The sequence below is a fragment of the Helicoverpa zea genome, chromosome 11 (assembly GCF_022581195.2).
Source record: "Helicoverpa zea isolate HzStark_Cry1AcR chromosome 11, ilHelZeax1.1, whole genome shotgun sequence".
Lineage (NCBI taxonomy): Eukaryota > Metazoa > Arthropoda > Insecta > Lepidoptera > Noctuidae > Helicoverpa > Helicoverpa zea.
In genome coordinates, this window is record NC_061462.1 from 11,075,622 (window position 1) to 11,096,261 (window position 20,640).

General features: G+C 42.5%; 1 protein-coding gene across 8 annotated transcripts in view; it reads right to left on the reverse strand.

Annotated features, from left to right (window-relative positions):
- Positions 1 to 605: 605 nt before the first annotated feature.
- The window catches only part of LOC124634215 (diacylglycerol kinase theta), a 32,223-nt gene continuing 12,188 nt past the window's right edge, over positions 606 to 20,640 (reverse strand). The window contains exons 2-19 of one of the 8 annotated variants that reach the window (XM_047169655.1): positions 12,145 to 12,224; positions 11,770 to 11,872; positions 11,249 to 11,460; positions 10,955 to 11,123; positions 10,396 to 10,500; positions 8,121 to 8,264; positions 7,530 to 7,782; positions 7,021 to 7,220; positions 6,434 to 6,652; positions 6,043 to 6,177; positions 4,800 to 4,974; positions 4,367 to 4,515; positions 3,840 to 4,016; positions 3,350 to 3,476; positions 2,973 to 3,128; positions 2,519 to 2,675; positions 2,017 to 2,124; positions 606 to 1,032 (exon numbers count right to left, since the gene is read on the reverse strand). In XM_047169655.1, coding sequence (XP_047025611.1) covers positions 970 to 1,032; positions 2,017 to 2,124; positions 2,519 to 2,675; positions 2,973 to 3,128; positions 3,350 to 3,476; positions 3,840 to 4,016; positions 4,367 to 4,515; positions 4,800 to 4,974; positions 6,043 to 6,177; positions 6,434 to 6,652; positions 7,021 to 7,220; positions 7,530 to 7,782; positions 8,121 to 8,264; positions 10,396 to 10,500; positions 10,955 to 11,123; positions 11,249 to 11,460; positions 11,770 to 11,872; positions 12,145 to 12,224 — 2,732 coding nt within the window. In that variant the 3' untranslated portion in view covers positions 606 to 969. Of the gene's footprint in view, positions 1,033 to 2,016; positions 2,125 to 2,518; positions 2,676 to 2,972; positions 3,129 to 3,349; positions 3,492 to 3,839; positions 4,017 to 4,366; positions 4,516 to 4,799; positions 4,975 to 6,042; positions 6,178 to 6,433; positions 6,653 to 7,020; positions 7,221 to 7,529; positions 7,783 to 8,120; positions 8,265 to 10,395; positions 10,501 to 10,954; positions 11,124 to 11,248; positions 11,461 to 11,769; positions 11,873 to 12,144; positions 12,225 to 20,640 lie in introns of all 8 variants that reach the window. The other 7 variants (XM_047169652.1, XM_047169653.1, XM_047169651.1 and 4 more) reach the window with 7 other exon arrangements.

Genomic DNA, 20,640 nt, shown 5'->3' on the forward strand with positions numbered 1-20,640 from the left:
CTTCTAGTACCCGTCTGCCAACCTTGGACCGAAATTGGACCGTCATCATTTTAGCGTGACAATAACAAGCATTCAAACTTAATTTTAGAATTTATTTATTTTTGATTCGATTGCTATTCAATGGTCTTTAAAATATAGTTACTTGAAACCATCATAGTTATCTTTAACATGGTTTGAGCATGTTCTTAGTGTGGTTTCTTTACATTTGAATTAGGAATTTGTGGAGTGGGACCTTTATGTCTTGGTAATTACTATTTGTTCTGCCCGTAGGAGGAATTTAGAAGCCGAAAATCGATCTCAGTGGCGTGCACTTGGAGAGGCCTATGTCCAGCAGTGGACTGCGATAGGCTGATGATGATGATGATGATGATGATGAATTACTATTTTGGGAATTGAAACAAAGATGGAAGGAACAGATTACTTCCCGTTGTTTTTGACAGTTATATTGCTGTCTGTATAATCTATGTATGCATACATCCAGTGAGGATTCGGGGTCCACTGCGTGTGATAAGAAAGAAAAAACTGTACTGTTTATACTTTGTAATATTTTATTTTACACTTTGTTTATTATTGATTATGAGTTTAATTTTTCTAAATAAAACAACTTTTCTATCACCTATAATTTTTATTTTTTTTATAGTTATGTTTATATATTTGGTTGGGTTGTAGTTTATGTACACGACTCGCGGCGACAGAGACAGCGCGGGCGGCTGCGCGAGCGCCCGCACGCGCCCGGCCTGAGCCCCGGGCGGGCGCGCGCGTTAGATCAGGCGCTCGCTGAGCCAGATTCAGGAGTCGCCGGGCCGCTCGCGCAGCTCCGCCCGCTCCGCCCGCTCCGGCCGCTCGGGCCGCTCGGGCGAGCGCGGCATGCTGGGCTCCGTGTTGCGGCGCCGCACCTTGCCGCGCTTCTTCAGCATGGTGGCCTGCGGACGGGGCGCGACTGGCAGCGGCGGGGCGGGGCGCGAGCGGTCAGGTGCCCGCCGCCGACGACGCGCCCGCGGACCCGCGCTTGGTTTTCTTCAGCATGGTCGCCTGCAGCACACGCACGTCACGCGCCGCCCGCACCCCGCACCGCCGCCGCCCCCTACGTACACCTGACGGCGCTCTACCGCCCGCTCACTAAACTATGTACAAAGCGAGACTCCAGAGGTTCGACAAGCTAGACGTGCCCAGAGTAGTGTGCGTTGCGTTACCCGCGTGCCGCTGTGGCGTCGCTGTAGTCAGGTGTACGTAGGTGAGGTCCGACCGGTGGCTGACCGGGCTCAAGCCGCGGCGCACGTGTGGCGCACCGCGGCTTGAGAGAACTACTGGTAACATCGGTGCTCAGTGGAGATTCAGTGCTCGGGCGTACGTGACTCGGGACGGTCATTTTAAAAAACAAAGTTTCGCTTGATCAATTGTTTGCTGATAGCAGATAGTTTTTTTTCTATGTATTTATAACGGTAACAATGTATTCCAATGTTTTAAAGACTGGGTTTGGGTAAATTACTAGTGAAATCCAATCTTCTAATTGAACAGGCAAAACTTTTCGATTTATTAAGATAAGTTTATACCAATATAATTTAAAGAATGTTTTTAAAAAGCTTTGATTGAGCCCTGTTTGGAGACAGGCAAGCGAGCACATGCAACACTGACGGACGACAGACGAGAGCTGAGCATCGGAGCACCGCATGTGGAGTGATTGTGGGAGTTTACAGAATATTGCGAAGGTAAAAAAATTGTGTAATAATTGATAGAATAATCTTTGAGGAAATTTTTCTTAATCGTACCGTCCCAAATTTTCGAAATCCAGTACTTCATGAATCACCAACTGTCTGGAACAGTACTCGAAACTTTTTCCGACTTTGCAGACTCAGAAAAAGATATTGTCTTCAAAAATTTACTAGTGTCGTAAATTCAACTGTGTCAACAGTCAAATTGATATATGTACTTTATTTATCGAACAACCCATGTTCTAGAAGTTTCGCTCAACCCTCGTGGTGGATAGTAGGTAATGTAGTGCGGTGGTGTAGTTACCTTGAGCGCAGACTTGAGCACCACCACTTCGGACGGCGCGGCCACCCACGGCTCGCCGTCCACCTGCACTGGAATCTCGCTTTTCAGGTTGATTTTGATGTGACCACCCTATACATAATATTGTAGTTAGATTCCTGTATTTCCTCACACGTTTTCTTGTTTAAAATTGTTGCTGACATATCTACAAATCGAAACAATTTTCTACTAGAAGACCCTAGATGTACCTAAAAAACTATTCAGATGACAGAGTCTTTAGGCGACTAGATTTGTGTGGAATTTCTTTGGTAAATGTATGCCTTTTTATCGGATTCTTTACACTATAACAATCTTAATATCAAAATCAAAATAAAAAGTTATCAATCGAGAATATTTTTCTGCCCCATATAACGACGAATACTTCTTGCCTCACAACCCCTATGTTGCAACGAAACTCATTTTCGCGAATTTCCAAAACACCATTAGCTCGTCCTGAAGAGCCCTAAAGAGTCCTAAATTCCCATACCTGCGCTATCCGCATGGCACCTCGCAAGCCCGACTGTATCTGGCCGAGGTGCACGACGCCGGTGACGCCCACGATCTCCAGCATGCCGTCCCAGTGGTTGGGCTTGCTGAACTGGTCGTCCTTCTCTGGGCCCCACGGATTGGCACCAGAACCCCAGCTGTGGGGGATATGGTGTTAGCAACTTGGTTATGTTGAGGTAAGTGACTTTTGAGTCTATTGAATTTGTTTGATGTTTGGGCGTGGTTGTTTATGCGCATTTAGCTAAGTTTTGGATAGCAAGGAAACTTTCAGGGTATTTAAAGGTAAGATAATTTCTGAAAACTGAAGTTCCAATGATCTCCTAGACTGATATTTAGTTCTTCTGATGATAAACTGTCAAGGAATATTGTGTTTTTCCACAAGCAGTTTTGACCTATTGTTTGTTTTGTCATGTCCTTGCAAAGGCAGTACTTACCTGAGTATATTTAATATGATGATGCCCTCTAGCTGGGGCAGTTCGACGAGCTTGCCGTCCACCTCGAGGCGGATGGCTTTGTGCAGGTCCTTGCACATCTTGCGCCCCACCATCTTGCGGAGTCCCATCTTCACATACACACCTTTATTACGGAGCCTACAAGACAAAGTCGTCATTAGTTTTAGTAGAACATTTAGCACTGCGAAAGAAATTGCTTTTAAGCTATGTTATGCTACAGATCTTGGTGTAATATGTAAGTCAAATACATAGTTTTAGTGGGTATATGTGACAGAATTTGTAATGAAATTTGGCACATACCTACCCAGGCCTGTCCAGCAGTGGACTGCGATAGGCTGATGATGATGATGATGACATACCTGCTATTAAACTTATTAGGGTTCTCTTCACGAGCGTTGTGGAAATCTAAGCAGAGGTCCGCGTCTATCCCGATGCCGAAGTAATTGTTCATCACGAGGATCTGCGAGTTGTCTTCGCTCTGTGATCCTGTGGTCACAGACGCTGCGGAATCACACAGATGTAGTCACCACTACGGTATGATGGATGGCGGTGGCATTTCTTTGATTACAAAGTGGTAGCTATGAAAGTTTATGATACATAGATACTATGTCCAGTGCATGATACAAGCGCGGGCTTGTAGCAAAAAACTTCTTTTTGAAAAGGGATCCACAGAGCTAATAAAGACTCATAGGGCGGGCCCCCTTAAGCTTGTGACCCGTAGTATTTTCTACTCCGGGTCGACACTGGTTATATCAATGAAGGTGATTCTAATGAGATGATTATCGTTTGAAGACCTAAGATCTTTCGCTACCACTACAGAAGACATACCGACTTGCAACCCAGTCTTACCAGGTAGCTGCTTGGAGAGCTCTTTAGGCTCGTCCTGCTTATCCTCGGGGTGGAAGACGACGGTCCAGCGGTCGAGGCGGATCTCCTCGGCGTCGATGACGTCACGCAGCAGCGACAGCGGGTCCTCGCAGCCGGTGTAGCCCGAGCCCCAGCGTAATGTGCGGGCTAGGTCGTTGCCTGAAGTTTGCGTGTGAAGATGTATGTTTGGAATAATATGAAACTTTCTTGGTTCTTGAAAATACAGACTTGGAGATACTTTCAAGAACTAAGAACGTTTCTTCTGTGTGCTTCTTGTACAGCAGTGCCTTTGATTTTCTCTCTTAGTCAATTCAAGAGCTAGAGGTCTATTGATTCCAATTCATCTAATCGAATGAGCTGCTGGTTTTTATCACCTAACATACCCCAGTGTCTTACTGCTAAATAGTGTCCGTTTTCACAGAAAAGGATTTTATGCTATTGGTATTCCTTTTTGCGTAATTCTAGGGATCTTATCAGGGGAAAAACTAGGGACGGTAGTGGTATATTACCAGTGCCGAGGGGCACGATGGCGCAGGGCGGGTTGGAGCACTGCGAGTCCTGGCCGACGTTGTCGAGGCACTGCAGCACCCAGCCGATCGTGCCGTCGCCGCCGCACACCAGGATCTTGTAGTTGGGAATGTGACGAAACACGTACAGTCTGTGCCGAAACAAATTGTGTTAGATGTTTGTTCTAGAAATAAATATTGAAATAAATACAGGGATCCCTCTGAGCTGAAAAGATGGGGGAACTCAAAAATGCTTTGTTCCCTGGGTGATAATTCTCCATTTATATGCAGTTCCCGTGAATTTGTGTGTTGGTAATTCTCCTTTTATCGAAGAAAAAGATAACTTGTATTTAGATCCTTCTGAACTATAGTAAAACACGAGTAATGAAATAGTCTACACTCATTAGATTCCATAAGATGTCAGAGTTGAACTTACCCAGGCAACGGACCTCCATTCTCAAGGTCAAACACCTGGTAAGGGTTAAGGAGTTTGCGGAAGGAAGAAATGAGCTCGAGGCCCTGACAGCCTCCAGACTTGACGTTGACGAACACCAGCAGCGGCTTCACGCCCGCCGGGACCATCGAAGGCTCGATGCTCGGCAACAACATCACTATGGCAAATACATACATACGTCTTTATAATTTATCGTTATTAGCTGACTTCCCAAAATGGAAGAGGTTCTTATTTCTGATCGTTGTATGTGTTTTTGTTCTTTACGTTGAGTAATTACTGTTAGCGGTGGTTATTGACGACTGTTGCAGGTCCCTTTAAAGCAGTGGTTCTTAACCGGTGGTCCGCGGACCACTGGTGGTCCCTGGAGACATTCTAAGTGGTCCGCGAAGCTTTGCTTCACGTTATCTAACTTTATTTTCACCGACTTCTCTATATGAGCAGGGGTTTTCGCATGGACGTATATAAGTTAAGTTTCGGGGTCCGGACCACCCCCCCTTCCCATTCATATCCATCTTACTTGTCCGACAGTAAAAAATGTATGTTTGGGCTACATTTTACGTAATTTTAATTTTGATTCTTAAAAAAAATCTATTTTTTCGCGCTCGCTTCGCTCGCATATTCAGAAACTACTTATGCTTGCATTTGTCAACAAACAAAAAGTTAAGTACGTTTGGGTTACATTTTACGTAATGATTATTTAAGTCTGAAAAAAATTTGCACTCGCTTCGCTCGCGCATTTGAAAACTACATAAGCATATGTTTGTATTCCTTTACATTTGCTTACCTACAAAAGAATAGAGAAGAATTCTGAACATAGTAAAGAGAATGCAGTCACAAAAATCTCATTAAATTAATATCTGTAACTTTTTGTTTTTTGCTAAATAATAAAGTAATGAGTTCTAATTATAAAGTGTGCTTGTATTCTTTATCAAAGAACCCTCAATTTAGGTAAACCAATGAGGTGGTCCGCGGCATGGTAAACTTTTGGTGAAGTGGTCCCTCATGACAAAAAGGTTAAGAACCACTGCTTTAAAGTTATTTGAATTTATATCATCACTGGTTATTTAATGAGTATTGTTGAAGATTGATGTGGAATCATGTAATGTTTCAATTAAGTCATGGAGATATGCGTTAAATACTAGGTGTCGTTAGTTAGGCACATAATCTATGTGCTGGTTGAATTTATATTAATATGGTTGGAGGTAAATAGCGAGTCTCGACTTACCCAATAAATGCTTATCTTCATATTTGGCCTCTCTGAGCGCGTAGAGCGCGCGCACCGCCTTGCTGGCGTCCTCGTACGTGATCACCATCGACCCGTACTCGTAGTAGATCGGCCCGATCGACGTGAACTTATTTTCTGTGCAACGAGCATTTTACATTACAAACCATAATACTAAGAAGAGATATTCCGGAGATTTTTTAAGGCTCCAATCTTCAATCTAAATCTATGTGCTAGGTACAAAGCATTTTCTTATTTGGCCCTAGATAAGACATTTGCTTGAATCAAGTAGTATGGTAATCGAGATAGATATCGCCGATCTACCAACAGCCTCATTGTAGGTAGAGGCACCTAGTAGAGTAGTCAATATATGTAAAAGTGATGTAATACTGACCGGCGCCCAGGAACTCGACCAGTATGTTCTCATAGTTCCTCTCGGAGAGGCCGGGCGGCAGCGAGGCCACGAAGAGCGCCAGCGTGGGCCCGTGCGGGTCGCGGCGCGGCTGCAGGTAGAAGCGCGCCAGCTCCATGCGCCGCACCGACTCGCGCGCCAGCCGCACCACGATGCGCCACGGCCGCTCCTCCTCCTCCAGCACGCGCTCCGACACTGGGCCAACGGTTGCAAGCTACGCGTGATTATCTTACTCCAATAGGCATGAGCTTACAGGGAAACTTCTTTGGCTACGTTAGTGTGGAAAACGTGAAAAGTGGCTGTGCTGTTTATATCAAAGAGAAGTTAACGAGATGACCTTCTTTGTGGTAATAAAAGTCTTTAGATTTTGGAAGACTGATGGCGGAACTGAATGATATTTTTGCAGCATCAACCTGACTTCACTATAACGATGATTACATAACATGTGTGTGGTGAAGATGAAGGTTTCAGAAGAGCTTACAAGCTCAATATTTAGTCGTTTGACAGAGACATAAGATGGCCCGTGAATATTCTAGAAAAAACTGGTTCCACACTAATCAGATAGTTACCCCCACGATCGAGCAAAATCTCTGAGCAGCGATAATCATGCACGGCCCTCGCGGGGTCGAGCCCGAACCGCTCGAGCGCGGCGGCCATCAGATCAGCCACGGCGTCATCGCCGGTACAGCCCACCGTCACGAACGTCTCGCCCGCGCCCGCCACTCGCCCCGGGTACACTCGTACCTCGCCACCACCACTCTCAGGTTCTCTGCACATGGGGAACCACACATCCAGAATAGTAACAAATGGTAAGCAAATTCAAAGATTCAAAAACTTAATAGAGCACGTAAATGTCAATCCTGCGCCTGATTTATCTTCTGTCAAGTCGGATTGCCGTCCCATTGGGCTATGGGAGTGAAGGAATAGTGAGTGCACCTATGTATCTGCGCAAATGCTGCGCAGTTGGCTAATCTCCTTATATGAGAACAGCCGCCGTAGCTGATAATCGGCTAGGAGGACATCATGTATGTATAAACTGTTGCTTTTTCAAGGAAACAACTAGACATAAGATACTCACTTGAATCGTAAGAAGAGTGCGGGTCTCTTGTTGGGAAGGCGCGTGACATGCGCGAGTGGCGTGGGGTCCTTGAGCGGCGGTTCGTCGCCGGCCAGCGCGTCCGTGAGCTCGAACAACTCGGGGTCCCGCGCCACGTGGAAGGCCCGTAGTGCCGCCGCCACTAGTTCGCGCTCGTTCCAGTTGCGGCCCACCACTACGGGCCGGTACAGCCGCCGGGTCCATGCCGCCTCGCCGTCGTACACCTTCACCACTTCTGTTACAGGATATACAGAGGTAGATAGGTAAATACAGCTTAAACTTTATCCTTAACTGACTAAAGATTAAATGATTAAAGAATTATAGTTCGGCCATTCAGAGAATGCGTTCCTGACACGTCGCGATTGAACTGACGACGTAACTACATTCATTGATTATTGATATAATAATGTTGTTTTAATGCTCCTCAATTGTTAAAACGGTAAACAACCAGCAAAAATATTTTTATCGTAACTGCAACGCCATTGCAAAGTTACGTCGTCAGTTCAATCGCGACGTGTCAGGAACGCATTCTCTGAATGGCCGAACTATAAATGATTAAAGAATTAAATGAACCTTCATCACGATCATCCGGGGTCCGGTCCCGATGCTGCTTGTGGTCCGGGCGGTGGTCCTGGTCGGCGGGAGCGCCCGTGGAGCCGCCGCCGGAGCCCGAGCGGCCCTCGCAGCCCGAGCTGAACTCCTCGCTCACGCTGCGCGCTGCAACACCCATATCGCTCACATACACACCCGCGCGCCCACACCACGCCATGGGATTGTGGGAACGTATGGCTTATCAATCCTGCTTTACAAAGAACGTGTAACTCCTTGTGGACACAAGAAGCTACAGCATTATCACACAATGATCACACGTCAATAGAAGCAGATACGCCAACGCTTGACTCATCAGGAATGACAAATCAAAAGTATTGATTTGCCTCCTCTTGTTGCTTTTAGTCGTGGTTTATTCAAATTCGTTTTATTATTGCACCAAGCTCTCACGGTTTATTATTTAAAGCGGGTTCAGGATTGCTTTAGGCCAGGACAGCTGTCCTAGGTAAGCGAACAATGCAGGCGAAAGGGTCGTCAGATTTAGACTTATGTTTTATGTTACCAGTTTATTTGTTATTTATTCGATCCATACACCAAGATTTTCATTGAACAAAATGCTATTTAGGTATATCGTTGACTTCAGTGAGATTAAAAACGTCAGTATCTTGGAGTAAGGATTTGATATTGTTTAGTTTCGTTCATCTACTAACATAAAGTTGCATGATACGTTCAGTTTCTAACAATGTGCAGAACCATCACCTACGATAAACAACTGTTTTCAAATCAATTCATAACCACTCCATGACGATCATACAACTTTTAACATACACTGATTTTAGGATGTCACTATCAAACACAGTTACTGTTTCCTTCAATTATATTTCTCGAAGCTCAACTTCTTTCAATACTACTTGGGTACTTGGTGTTTGTATAGTGACATCAGACACAAAGCAGCGTCGAACACGAAGCGAACATACACTATTGTCTGTCGTTAATACCGCGTGTCTGTTACCTGCGCCGTTGGAATACTGCATCGTGAGTATTCTTGGACTGGCCGGCCTTCCAGGGCACAGAGTATGCTTCACTCAACTACAAGACTAGTGCCGGGACTTAGCTAGTTCACAAATCGATTGAAAAGGAAGCTGTGTGAATTATCGAATGGAAATTCAGGCATGGATGCATTCTTGTATGGAGACAATTTTTGGAAATTATAGAAGAAAGATCATGAGAGATAGAATAATTATGTTGAATCAATATTTGCGAGTTTCCTGATGGAAATGGAAACGGCACGTTAACGTGCTCCAATGATGCACCAAGTTCTAGTGATTTGTACAATTATTGAATCACGGAACATACAGCTTCAAATAGCCGTAGTAATATTTTTAAGGTCTTGTAGTATCATGAAAGGGGATGTTGAGTGTTATCGAGTCAGGTACAGAGGTGCCGCTCGTGTGCAGTGTTACTCGGGTGTTACCAAGCTTGTAGCCTCATGCAGACACAGAAACCCAGTGAAACTTAGTAGATAGAGCTTCCAGTTTTAAGGGTAAGAGTGTGTACGAGGGATTGAATATTGTCACACATACTATTATCTAACTTTCTAAAGTCTGTTGGTAACATCAGTGCAAGTCCTTTTTTGTCATTTCAGTAGGTTGCAGAAATCGTCTCAATCTTCGATCTCTAAAGCTAAGCGTCCACTTGTCGGTATCGTACGCAACGGATCGTAGTATTATTTATATAGAAACTCAAACAAGTGCGTCCACCTGTCCGCATCGTACGCATCGCACATCTTGTTTGAGTTTCTATATAAATAATACTACGATCCGTTGCGTGCGTTGCGTCCGTTGCGTACGATACCGACAAGTGGATGCTTAGCTTAAGGCAGCTGTTTGAAGTTTATCTTGGTCTTATAAAGCAATCATAGATTGTACCAATCTCCTCGTACACACTCTTCTTTGAAATGAGAAATTGTAGTTTAGTTAACATGATTAGTTTAGCATCTAGAAGGAAGGTGTAAGAAAGCTTACAGCGAAAGCCTTTAACGTTCATCTTGACTAAACCGTAATCACAAGAGTTCAGCCAAGTTCATGCAAGAGATGTTTCGACCACGGATCCTTGTAAGAGAGGTATCAAATTATGTGAACGTAAGGTCCTTCCAAAATGTAAATATACCTGTAGAACTGTTCATGATTTTCAAATTTGGAAAAGTTGATGATGTTAGGATCCGGGTCGAGACAGCAGTAGACAGCCGGTGCGGGTGCGCTAGACGCGGGGCGTGGGGTGGAGGCGCTGTCCGGGTTACCTCGGGAGTAGGGGGGCGAGGCGCCGCCGTGCGGGCTGCAGGCGGCGGGCAGCAGGCGCCGCGCCAGCGTCACCAGCCGCGCCGGCGCCCAGCCGCCAGCGCGCGCTGCCCCAACACACACGCTCACGCCACGCCGCTCCACGCATGTGCCAAGCGATTCACCGACCTACACCCCTACACGATTGTGCCGCCGCCGCGCAGCCACGCACGATCAGACACCCCGACACACGCGCAGAACGACATCACGGACTACTCAGGGAATCAAGCTAAATACAGTTCAACTTGAAAACGTTACTGCTATAATCCAAACCCAATGTAAGATAAAGAATGAATTAGCAAAGCATTCAGTAAGAAAAATAATATGTTGGCAAAAGTTCCTGTGATGATCTTCTAAATGTTGAAGCAGCAGATCCCTGACCGTGTGTGCCTGTGACCTCGAGCGAACCGTCGGACTACTTTACAAGCGAGGCCTAGACTAAGTAAGCTCGCTGCGAATGGCGTGGCACATGTACGGGGCGGGAAGCGGTGGTTGCCGGGGCACTGTTTGCGGGACACTTACGGCAGCCGAAGTCGCGCTGCGAGGGCGGCGGCCGCACGTGCACGCCGATGATGGCCTCCATGGGTACCTCGGTGCGCGGGATCGACACCGCCGACGGTGGTAAGAAGATCGGCTGCAGCATCCCGAAGTTGCAATCGTCCGGTATGAGGGCGCGACATCCTGCGTGGCACTGCGGGACGAATGCTCACTCAGTATTGTGAATGGTGATAGTAACTAAGCTGAGCCTACTGTATATTACAAGTTGCTCGAGTGATTGTGCTTCTGATATAGGGGTCAAAGATGGTGTGTACGTACCGTGCTGCCGCACCACTCGCAGCGGTAGCCGGTGAGGCACTCGGCGGACCAGCAGGCGCGGCGGCAGGCGGCGCACTTGCTGTTGGCGGGCAGGTTGCCCTCGCGCCAGTGGTGCACGTGCCGCGGCTCGCTGCCCGCGCAGTACGTCGCGTTCTCCTTGCAGTCGGCCGCCGCGAAGTCTACGCATTCTCCGTGCACGTAGTACTCGCATACTGTACCATACAACATCTCAAGTTAATCAACTGCTTTTAAGTACATTGCTGACACACATCTAGCTTGTCACAAACACTCTTTGTTCAACTGTTCGGGCCTACTTCTTTAAATCACGTGATGGTTAATAGCCAAACAAATGCTCACATTTGTAGCAGTACAAATAATATCATATACACAAGTAGCTTTTCTACAATCAAGATGTCATAATATTTACTGTTTGCAGCAGCACCTCGTGTCACCTATCATGAAAGAGAAACGTTTAGATTGGCTGAAATAAAGGAGTTTAAGAAATAAAGCGTGGTACTCACTCATGCAGTGTAAAGCTGGTAATTCATCGAGCCGCTTCCGGCACACCGTACAGAACTTGCGTTTGTGGTGTGTGGGCTCTGACCAGCAGTGAGCCACTGGGTTCTGTCACAAACAAACAAGAAATTCAGTATTCATGTCTAGATAAATAACAAGATTTAAGACAGTTAGGTATATAAAGAACCATAAAATTAATTACTTCGAGTGAACGGCATTTAGATTAAAGTTTTTAAAGCAGATAATAAAAGATGACCCTTTTAACACACCCTCGCGTTGCCCTACGCATTTACAGCTACCAGTACTTAAACTTTGAACTGTGGGCTTTGACAACACTTTTATTATATGCTCTATATTGTAGTGAGTAAGGTGTATATTACCTTGATGAGGCTCGGCGCCACCCCGCAGCACGGCGTCACCACTTGCCCCACGCATCGCTCGTGCACGATGAAGTTGCAGACTGGAACAAGGAGGTTGAATGTCAGGTGACGTCACTTGGGGGAGCGTAACGTGATGATGTCCCTATGCCCCGTGCCCACTCGTGTCGTAAATAACGATTAGTGAGGTAATAAATTCGATGGGTGACCATTAGCGCGGTTGCTACGTGTGTTGCACCTTATTCTTTCCGCCTTTTTTGAAGAATTTGAAGAGAATACGGTACCAATTATTGGACGACGTCTAACTACCATTGCTATAGTTATGAAATGCATTACATATAAAGATAGGTAAATGATACCTACTAGACCTAAATGTAGGTAATCATTAGGTAGGTTTACCTATAGCTGTACCAGAACTGTTACCTGGCTAGTGGCTGGCCTTTTTAAAAGGTGTACGCTTCTTCCCTTAAAACTGGCAGTAATTTAGCCGATATATTACAATAATAGCTTCTGCCAGCGGTTTCACCCGCATCCCGTGGGAACTACTTCCCGTACCGGGATAAAAAGAAGCCTATAGCCTTCCTCGATAAATGGGCTATCAAACACTGAAAGAAATTTTCAAATCGGACCAGTAGTTCCTGAGATTAGCGCGTTCAAACAAACAAACAAACAAATAAATTCTTCAGCTTTATAATATTAGTATAGATATAGGCTACGTTTTATCTAAATACGTAACTATTTCCCTAGTGACGCTTCTAAAACCGCGGACTACAGTATTCAATAAGCTAATAGTGGGCAGTAATGGTGTGGTGTAACGCATTACATTAGGAGGCACGCGATGCACCGCCCGAGCCCTGAGTTCAGACATGCGACACGCTGGGGACTGGGTACGCACGGCATTTCCTATACCGAAGCCCTTTTGCCATACTTGTTAATTAGAAAAAGATCAGTTTGAAAGTGGTTTTTAGGAATTGATTACATGCTTTCCAAACATTCACCCTGTGTGCCATATGCGCGATTGGTTATTTCCATTTTTTTTTACATATGTACCGTTTATCTTAAAAAATATCAGTTTATCTTTAAAAATATCAATTATTTAGAAAACCAGAAAACTCAAATTCTCGATCCTCGAAATAGGGAGTTTAAGTTAGCCAAAATCGAACACAGTACAGTGGCTACACATTACACCAAATATGTCCAGAAATATATTCTTACAAATAATAAGATTAGACTGTACCTATAATGCAAATAATTTCCTACTCGCAGCTCATATAAATGAGATAGTGTAAACTTATCAACTGGCGTTTAATGCAATATTGAGCACTGATTCCAATCTCCAACACTAATTGAATGAGGTCGAATGCTAGTTAATCTGCCAGTATTGTGATTACCATGAAACTATGATAGTTACAAGCACCTCTACTGTTATATCTCTAGTAAGAGGTTTGAAGTAGCTGCCAAGATATCGCTAATGTATGGCTTTCTAATAGTTTCTGGCTCTTCGGTATTATTTATGTATAAAATTATTATTTTAGTGCCTACGCATATGAGATACGGAAGGGAAAAGAAATGATTTGTAAAATCAAAAAAAATGTTCCGTCTTGAAGTAGCCGTGTTTTGTTTTTATGGAGGAGCATTTCAAAACTCGAATTCGAAATTCAAAGCGAACCTAAAAAGGAGTTTTTATTAGTGTCTAGTGGCGCCGTCCATAGACTAAATAGTCGGCGGTGTCGGGCCATGCACGGCTGGGGCGCTGGAGCGCGGGCCTCTCGTCATCTCGGCTCGGATCAATAGGGGCGCGCATGCTCGCACCCCGCCATCCCGCCATCCCACTGGAGACACTGATGTTGCCAATTTATATTGTCCCCGGTAGCTGTAGCTCTTGGATAACCTCTTACGGTCTTTGATTGGTCTAGCTTTGATGTTTAGACTTTTTGTTCATGTTGCATTTGTAAATTGTTTAAGTATGATTATGGATTTCGTTTTAAAATTAAGTGTATTTTTTTCCAAAATTCAGATAAATTCATAATACCTAATGCATAGGAATAGTCATTATTACATTCGGACGTTGTGCGATAGGTTCTGGACCAAGCAGGTTTTCATATCTTCGACTTATGCTACGCACTTATATTAAGAGGTCTACGTAACGCTACGGCGTAGCAGAGGTCGATAAAGAAATTAAAATCATTATTCCCGTAGTATTTTGCTATCATAAAATTAAAACATGAAAGTAAATTATATTAGAGTAATATTCTATGGGAATAAAATGACCTCATTGTTCTGACGTACGAGACTATGACGTATAGAAAACAGAAAAAATCTAATTAAATGAATGCGCGTGGGCGACGGTAGTAACCGTTGAAATAGGTAAACTATTCCCTTATGAAATCATAATATTTATTACATCATGCGCTTTATACGGCTACCAACTAGATGGATTGTTGCCATGCAACCTTTTTACACGACCGCTTTAAAAGGAACTATACTTATTTGAAAATAGAACGTTATATTTGAAATAAGCAATAGATTTAAAATTAAAAAGTTTGATCATCAAAATGGCAGAGCTAACCTTTGCCTTGCGTGCGTGAAACATAAAACAAAAGTGTTATTTATAGTGTGCTTGTCAATAAACTACGCTCGCTTTTTATACGCGGAAGGGCAAGCCGGATGGGGATCAAGGAAAGGTATTAGTGGTGTAGTAGTGACGTGCATACGTCACGGTATATTTAAATAACCTCGAGTTAGTCTGTTCTCGTGTACGCAGCTGGAGTGCGCAGTCGGCGCGGCACCACCTCCCGGAACAGATCTACTGATGGCCACTTGGCCACTAATAATAATAATAACACTCGATTTAAAAATCGAAGACTACAGATATACCGACGTAAAAAAATATAACTCCCCGTCTTGCATTCGTACTACGAACAACATAATTGTTTACCTAATTAGAGGCTTTTTTGCTCAATCATTTTTAGTATAACATTAAAAAAAAGGCAAAATTAAAAGTACCTATATATTCGTAAAGTATATAATAGTATTAAGTATATACCGATAGTTCAATCAATAGGCCTCGATTATTCAATGCTCGCACTTACGCTTCACAATTTACTCAACAAACTCAAATATGGACACCGTCTACAAAAGAATCTATTCGTATTTCCTCTAAATTGCTTCAGCATGCTGGGCTATGAGTCGCAGAGCCAAAGTAAACACTCCTTAGACACGAACTGAAATAGCCTGAGGGCAATACCCTGATCATCATCAGCAAGTTCAATGATTATGTCCCACACAACTATGTGATACAAACCTACGTTAGAAACTATTTCAATTGGAGAGCTACTGATTCAAAACTAAAAACTACATTGTTTCTACCTAAAAGTAAATTAAGAGACAGATCTTTATCTATACTACTATAATAAAGTGGATTTTTTGGCTTATTTGTTTGTAAAGACTCCGAAACTAATGAAGCGATTTGACACATTCTTTCACATTCTTGTTGGAAAGCTACAATCTTCTCGAGTTACATAGGCATAGAGAGACATTTTATCCCGATACAGGCAGTAGTTACTGAAAGCGCGTGAAAACAACTAGTTTTTAAGAAATTGGTTGTGAAATCATCTAATTTTTTTTTACATCCGCGAGTTAAATTTAACCATACAGCATAACCTCTGGTTGTCCGGAATAAGGCTAATTAGCGCAATGAATCAGAGACACCACAAATAGCAGCCACCGCTATATATAGCGCGCGCTTGTAAACATGCGTGCACGCACCGCGTCGCGAGCAATTCTGGCGCCTTATTGGGCTCTCACATATTTATATAGCGATCTTATTGAATACTAGCCGTTTTCCCGCGGTTTCACCCGCGTCCCGTGGTAACTACTGCCTGTACCGGGATAAAATATAGCCTATGTTACTCGTGGATAATGTAGCTTTCGAATGGTGAAAGAATTTTTAAAAACGGTCCAGTAGTTTTTGAGCCTATTCATTACAACCAAACAAACAAACAAAGTTTTCCTCTTTATAATATTAGTATAGATGTTCCACGTTCGAATTTGAATTTAGAACTTTGTTGGCTGGGTACAAAATGTGGTCTTGACTTTTTTCTTTTATTAATTTTGACTGTCATCCTCCTTGTGTGACTGTCCTTCTTCCTTTTTTAAAAGCTCTATCATTTTATTTCTAGAACTATTTTTAGTCCATTTATGTACGTGTGTCATGTCTATTGTCCAAGTCAGTAGAATCTACATACATTAGAAATCCAACTCAACACTTCGATCTATAAAAATCATACTTCAAAATCAAATGATTTGTTGCAGTTAAGTAACAAATAGTTCCCAACTGCTATCAGGCCACGGCAGTACCGTCACCCAGTCATTACGGCTGTCACCACATCCTCACAACGGCAGTTAATTATATATCGTAAAAATTCAAGCCACCTGTTGGCGTCGCGTGTTCACTCGATAGGCCTCCATGTCACTCGCTTTACAAGGCGTATTGACTTTACGCGCGAAACAATCGTTTGGTGCTTAATCGATGTTGAGCAATGTTTTTTTTTTTTTAAGAAAATCTTGAATCTAATTTCCTACAGTTTTTCATCGGACTGAGACCAGTCAATACTGAATAAACACTGGGTTTGAATTAAAAAAATAAGTGTCAAAGGTACTTGGTTGAAGTCTAAAAGCAGCCTGATTCATTCACGTATCGGTGGTTCAAGTATCTCAATCCTATCATTACTAATTAACAATGGAACAAGTTATATGAACATTTGCCGAATCAATTAGCAGATTTTAATATAAAGTATTGCAGTCATTGGGTTATGTTGTTACTAAATACTTAGGTATTTGTTTTTGTGATACGTGTACGATTCACACTTTACAGAATTTGCATGTTTTCTATTAGTTTCAGCCGAAAACGTTGTGCATTCATTATTCCGCGAATTAATAATAATTCGTGCTTACGTCGGAATGTTACTCACACGATACGTACAAATAAGTACATCTACATACTAGCTACGGCTCGGCTAGGAAGGAACTCGGTAACACGTGTAGTTCGAATCACCGCACCAATAATTGGATAACACCTTCCTACATTAAAACAATGAAGTCTGTACGTGTAGAAGAAAAGAAAAGAAAAAAAAATCGTTCCGTCCGAAAATCGTGATTATTTTTCAGAAGCGAGTGGCGCGGCCTTCGGCGGGGGTCGCGGGACGGGCGGGGCGCGGCGGGAGGTCGGCATTGACGTCACGCGCGCAAGCCAATCGCGCTCCACCTCGCCGCTCGAGTTTGACTTAGCCGCGGGTGGCTTAGCTCTATCCCCACTGGGAGCTTTGCCTGTATAATTTCGATGCCTTTGCATCTTGTTTGCTAGATAAAGATTAGTTTGTTGCGTTCGATAACCTCTTAGGGCTCTGTATGTGTGCCCTAAGTATAGCTGGTCGATTTGACTGAAATCTTTGAATCGCTACGCATTTATAATGCTTTACTATACGAAAACATGATAATGTAGTTTCAGAAATTAGATAGAAACGACTATTCAAATAAAACACATAAATATTTTACAAGACCTTTTAAGAATCCATAATAAGAAAGTCAATTTCAAAAAGGAAACGTTAGTGCAATATAAGTTTTTAGGCAATAGAAAGACCTCATAGGCAAAGAAATATGTATCTACAGTCGCAGCTACACATTTCCAGCTACTATTAGAATACCTACCTACAATCATCAGGTACAGCAAATTAAACAAGCACAAGTACAAAGTACAACTTGTTACCCTTTAATCAATGAGCAGAGACAAACAATAGACAGTTATAGATGACCATAAAGGTGGAGCAAGTAGTTTATGACGCGTGGGAGATCAAACGGCCTGATGCGGAACTACACGACACCTGGTCCGAAGTCTGTAAACATTTGCACCAGATATCGTGCTTGGCGTGGACTTTGGAAGAAACACGTAAATTTAACCCGGATATGGGAAAAAATAGGCGTGTAAAGGAACGTAGACTTTTAGCTTGGGTTTGAAGTCCTAACATAGAATTTCCACTAAGAAGGGAGGGATTGATTTTTTGAAAAGTACGTTATAGCTCGTTGAAGACATAGGGCAGATGAAACATACTGTAATTTGTAAATAGAGTATTATAATTAATATATTTAGACTTAAATATATTATGACTCCAATAATCACTCTTCCTACAATCTAACACTTCCAAATAAAAAATGCTGTAGCAATAAATTAGTTGAAACAGTACGTCTCATAATTTAACAGAAGTAGGCCCTAGGAGTGAGCCTTGAGATAAATACGAGTGATGACGTCATGCGCTGTGGGTGCCTCCGTAAATCTTTCCAACCGGCGATAGATCAGCTCTGTGGCGTAAGTGTTGCAACACTCGGGCCCCGGGTGAGTGGTGTTACTGGGGCCCTAGATATCGATGGGTATATAAACAATTGTCTACACTACACTAATATTATATAGAAGAAGAAAAAATATTTTTGTTTGTTTATAACTCAAAAACTACTAAAACGAGTTTAACTATTCTTTCACCGCTAGAAAGCTGCATAATCTGCGAGTAACATAAGCTGTATTTTATCACGGTTCGGGCAGTAATTTACACGGGACGCGGGTAATACTGCGGGTAAACAGCTATTCGTCATATAAGATGAAGAAGCTTATAAGATATTATAAGTAGTACTGTGCTACATAAAGTATAGAAAATGTGTGTCTATACTTCAAGAGAAAGGGAGCTTTACATACTCCTTAATTTAAACAGATCTACCAAATAACAACCCAAAAGTAAATTCTGTTATCCCAACGTAATGGAACTCCTTGGGATCGACACATAATTCCAAATTTCTGAAATAGACACTGTTACGACAGTAAACACAGTTAAAAATAACCGTTCAGTTACCGCTCGTGACGTACACACTTACGTGCCTAGTAAAATAGAAGTTTCGCAACTATTTACACTTTGATGGACAATAATGCAGCTATTTTCTATTGACTTCTGTAATAATAAGTGTGCTTTTCTTTAGGACACAAAATAATTTGTTTACGATAAAGTTTATATACCATTTGTTTAATTTGGTTTGTTGTATAACGGCCAGTTTCTTCATCAAAAGTAAAAGTCAAAGTAATATCTAAAGTAAAAGTAACGGTCAAATTCGTTTTTTCAAGGCTAAAGTGACAGCAAAACTAATAGAAAAAACTAATTTGACCGTTACTTTTACTTTAGATATTACTTTGACTTTTACTTTGGCTTTTACTTTTGATGAAGAAACTGGCTGTAAGTAAGTCTGTCAACAGGTTAATGCTCAAAATAGGAAAATTGATTTATGATATTCTGTTTCAAAAAAGTTTTGTTAAGATGCTTTCTTGTATTCGTTATAGTTGGCTAAACATTCAATTGAGAAAGGAGCAGTATTTGGTTCAAATATTAACTGTTATAAACAAGTGTTACAATTTGGGTTTACTGTGATGTGTGTGGTGTATTAATAAAAATGATAGATATAAGAGAGACATTTCAGGAAGCGTTACAGAAATGTTTTGATACAAAACTTCGAAAGCTCCCACGTGAAAATTAAATAAAAAATCCAAACCGGAGATTTGGCACGTAACGTGTTTTGTGGAGCGAAAAAAAAATCACACACCGGTTCGTTGACCCATTTAAGAGTTGTGTCTACATAACTAATCAGTCATAGTAATTCATAATATTGCGGAGTGGTGGTCGAGAAGGCGCGCGGTGCCTGACGTCATCTGTGACACAGTTCAGACCGGCCGACCCGGTTACGCCGCCGATCGAGATGAGAACCGCCCTATCATCACACACATTTTAACTAAATATACACTGTTTAAAACTGTTATATGTAAACTTTCACGTTTGTACTGATCTGTGTATCTGGAGTGAAGCTCGCGGTGTTCACACTTACCATACACCCGGTTGTGCTTTTGAAAGCTTCGATCACGTTTGAGAAATGTTGTCTTGTCATACAAATTAGTAATCAATTAGCCAGCTAATGTAAATTCTTAAAACGTTTGATTGAGAGGTTAACAATAGCATGTTGAAAAAATCTAAGCTTTACATCGAAAATGGAGCTAAAACTTCACTATGACAACTAGGTACATCAGATGCAATACTGTACCAAGTAAAGACATTATAAAACTGCTATAAAGTAACATGAAAGCCTCGTAAGTCTACAGCCTCATACTAATTTCCTTCAATTAATTGTAAATCAATTTGAGAGCAACTCCTAGCCCAGGGGAAATCTCAACCGGGCCGGGATCCATGCTCCTCTATCCATAGAGAGCGATATAAACTAATATTTAAAAATAGAAGTACTTATAAGTAATAATAGTTTCATCATAAATCCGTGATGATGGTGATGACGTTGTTAATTCTGAAAAGTCTGAAAACCAATCTAATCAAACAACTGATTTGACGAAGTCAGATAGGCAGTCGCTCCATGTAAAACACTGGTACTCAGCTGCGTCCTAGCCTAACTAGCTGCTAG